The 2,585-nt window shown below is 60.7% G+C and overlaps 1 protein-coding gene across 1 annotated transcript in view; it reads right to left on the bottom strand.

Annotated features, from left to right (window-relative positions):
• ZFTA (zinc finger translocation associated) overlaps positions 1–2,585 on the bottom strand; it is a gene marked incomplete at its 5' end in the record, with an annotated part of 5,301 nt that overhangs the window by 1,392 nt on the left and 1,324 nt on the right. Inside the window, 2 exons of the mRNA XM_007462099.1 lie at positions 274–660; positions 1,202–1,699. Of these exons, the coding sequence (XP_007462161.1) occupies positions 274–660; positions 1,202–1,699 (885 nt within the window). The remainder of the gene's footprint in view (positions 1–273; positions 661–1,201; positions 1,700–2,585) is intronic.

The following is a 2,585-nucleotide window of genomic DNA, read 5'->3' as shown; positions in this document are numbered from 1 at the left end:
CGGGGGTGTGTGTGTGTGTGTGTGTGTGTGTGCGCACACGTGTGTAAGGGGGTATGAGTCCTCCTGGGTGTGTGTGCGTGTGTGTGTAAGGGGGGAATGAGTCCTCCCGGGTGTGTGTGTGTGCGCGTGTGCGCACGTCTGTAAGGGGGAATGAGTCCTGCGGGGTGTGTGCGTGTGTGGGGGGGGGGAAATGAGTCCCTCCCAGTTCTGGCCACAGACCTCACTTTGCAGCCCTTATATGAAGGGGTCCTGGCCCTGGGATGGGCCTCGCACCTGGTGGGGACTGGGTGAGCTCAGACAGTGCCTCGGGCTGGCCACCCCAGGCTTGCAGCAGGGCGCTGCGCTGGGGGCCGCTGAGCCCCAGGGAGCTGGGGTGCACCTCCAGCACGTGTGCACGGATGTCATCCAGGTGCAAGCTGGGTAGTGCCCGGCCACAGGCCATGCACACCAGCCGGTTCCCCCGCGGGTCATAGTCCATGAGACACTCTGCCCGGAACCAGTTCTGCAGGGACTCCTTCAGCCTCCGTTCCAGGCGCCGGGCACCCAGCCCCCTGCTGCCCCCAGCCCTCCGGGAGGCAGACAGGCGCCGACGCCGAGCCCGGGGTGCCCCTGGGCCCCCTCGCCGCTGGCGCCGGCCGCCCCCACCAGCTGGGGCTTTGCCTGAAAGGGTTGGAGGAAGGGAAGGAACTGAGATGCTGGCCCTCCCGGGGAGCCCCCACCACCACAGCCAGGTCCTCCATCCATGAGCCTCTCCCTCACTCTGACTCTGAGCCCTCTGCCTAAGCCCTCCCCTGCCCTTCCTCTCCCCTCAGGTCTTCACTCCTCCATCCCCTAATCCTCCTGAACACAAACCCTCAGCCCACCCGACTCCTCCCTCAGACCCACATTCTAGCCCCTTCCCTAGACTTCACTGTCAGTCACACCTTTCCAGTGCCCTCTGCTCCCAGACCTTCCCCGGCCTCTCTCCCCAGTCTCCACTCCCTGGATCCTTCTAAAACCACAGAATGTCAAAGCTGTCAGGGACGCTGGAGACCCCCTAATCCCACTGTCTCTCCCCCACTACTGTCCAATAAACAGACCTCACCCCAAAAAGGAGCAATAACTTGCTCCAGAAAACCAGCTAGTTGGCTAAGAAGCCCAGGCTGTCCCCACCCGGCCCCGTCCACCACCCAGGCCCTTGCTTCCCCAAGTCCTACATTACCTGGGCCCTTGGGAGGGCAAGCCTGGAGGCCAGCCCCTTCCTCCTCCTCTTCCTCCTCCTCCTCCTCCTCCTCCTCAGCCCCCTGGGCCCCTGGGCCCTCAGCCTCTCCACAGGCCCCCAGCCCCAAGTGGGCATCCCAGCTGTTGCTGATGACTTCCTTCTCCCGGGGACTCCAATGCAGGGAGTAGGGGTGCTTTTGGCGGATGTGTCGCTTGATGGTGCTGAGCTTGAGAGTGGCCAGGGAGCTGCCGCACACCATGCACACCATGCCGTGACGGGCAGGGTTGAAGTCCATCAGGTACTCCAGCCGCCAGTGGTCGTGGTAGTAGCGCCGGTGGTCACGGCCAGGGATGCGGCTCTTTCCAGGCCTCGAGGCCCGGGCCTCACAGTGGTCTGAGTATTTCCTGCCTGAGGATGCTGGTCCCCTAGCCCTGGAGGAGGGCAGGGGGGCACTCCCCCAGGTCCCCAAGGCACCCCCTTCCAGCTGAAGATCTTGCCCTGAAGAGGGGGAAAGGGAGACAGTTTTTCAATCTCCGATTTCCAGGGAAAGAACCTAGGGCTTCGATTTTGCAAGAGAAGGGAGGTGGGAGAGAGGTCATTCAGGGGCAGGAAAGGGATGCCAACAGCAATAAAAGGGAGGTGGCAGAGCAGGGCGTCAAAACATTGGTCCTTTACAGACAGCAAGACCCCTTTAAGAGAGGATCAAGAACAAAAGAATGCAGGGCACAGCTCTGACTTTTTAAAAAATAAGGTGAAGGCCGAAGGCCAAGGAGGCAGCAGGCTGTGCAAGGCACCCTTTTTGGATGAGAGCTGTAGGGGTACAGCCAGGAGAGCAGCATGCCGTGGCGGTTACAGCCGCAGCAGGGTGAGAAGAACAAAGGGGGCATCTGTCTGCATCCAGGGCTGCACACAGGACCCACTGCCCAAGGGCCCAGCCAGGAAGGCCCCACCCAGGAAGGCCCCACCCAAAGATGATCTCCCTTTTTCCAATAATGCCTCAAATACACCCTCCTGAGAATCCCATTTTAAGGGGCACTAAGCATTGTCAGTTCCCCAAATTTAGAGACCCACAGGAGGGATCCCCATGACAAAGCTGTCAGCACCTCCAGAGAAAGGAGTTTTTAGGACTCTGACTTCCCTAGAGTCTGGGAGAGCCGATGACTGAAAGGGGATGATGGCAGGAGGGCCACCAGAGTGGCTACTGAAGACTCTGCAGCAGGGAGTGGCCACCACCCACTGGAGTCCATTAAGTCTTTCTGGGGATTTATTTTTTGCTCTGGCCAGGAGCGGGCCACTGCCCAGCAATCAGAGGGCAGTCAGTGGAGAGGCCACCAACCCAGTGGTGTACCCTTTTGCCAAATAGAGACACTGAGCAGTCCCCCAC

The sequence above is a fragment of the Lipotes vexillifer genome, unplaced genomic scaffold (genome assembly GCF_000442215.2).
Source record: "Lipotes vexillifer unplaced genomic scaffold, Lipotes_vexillifer_v1.1 scaffold1129, whole genome shotgun sequence".
NCBI classification, from domain to species: domain Eukaryota; kingdom Metazoa; phylum Chordata; class Mammalia; order Artiodactyla; family Lipotidae; genus Lipotes; species Lipotes vexillifer.
The sequence above is the reverse complement of the archived record's forward strand: the minus strand, read 5'-3'. Positions and strand labels throughout refer to the sequence as shown.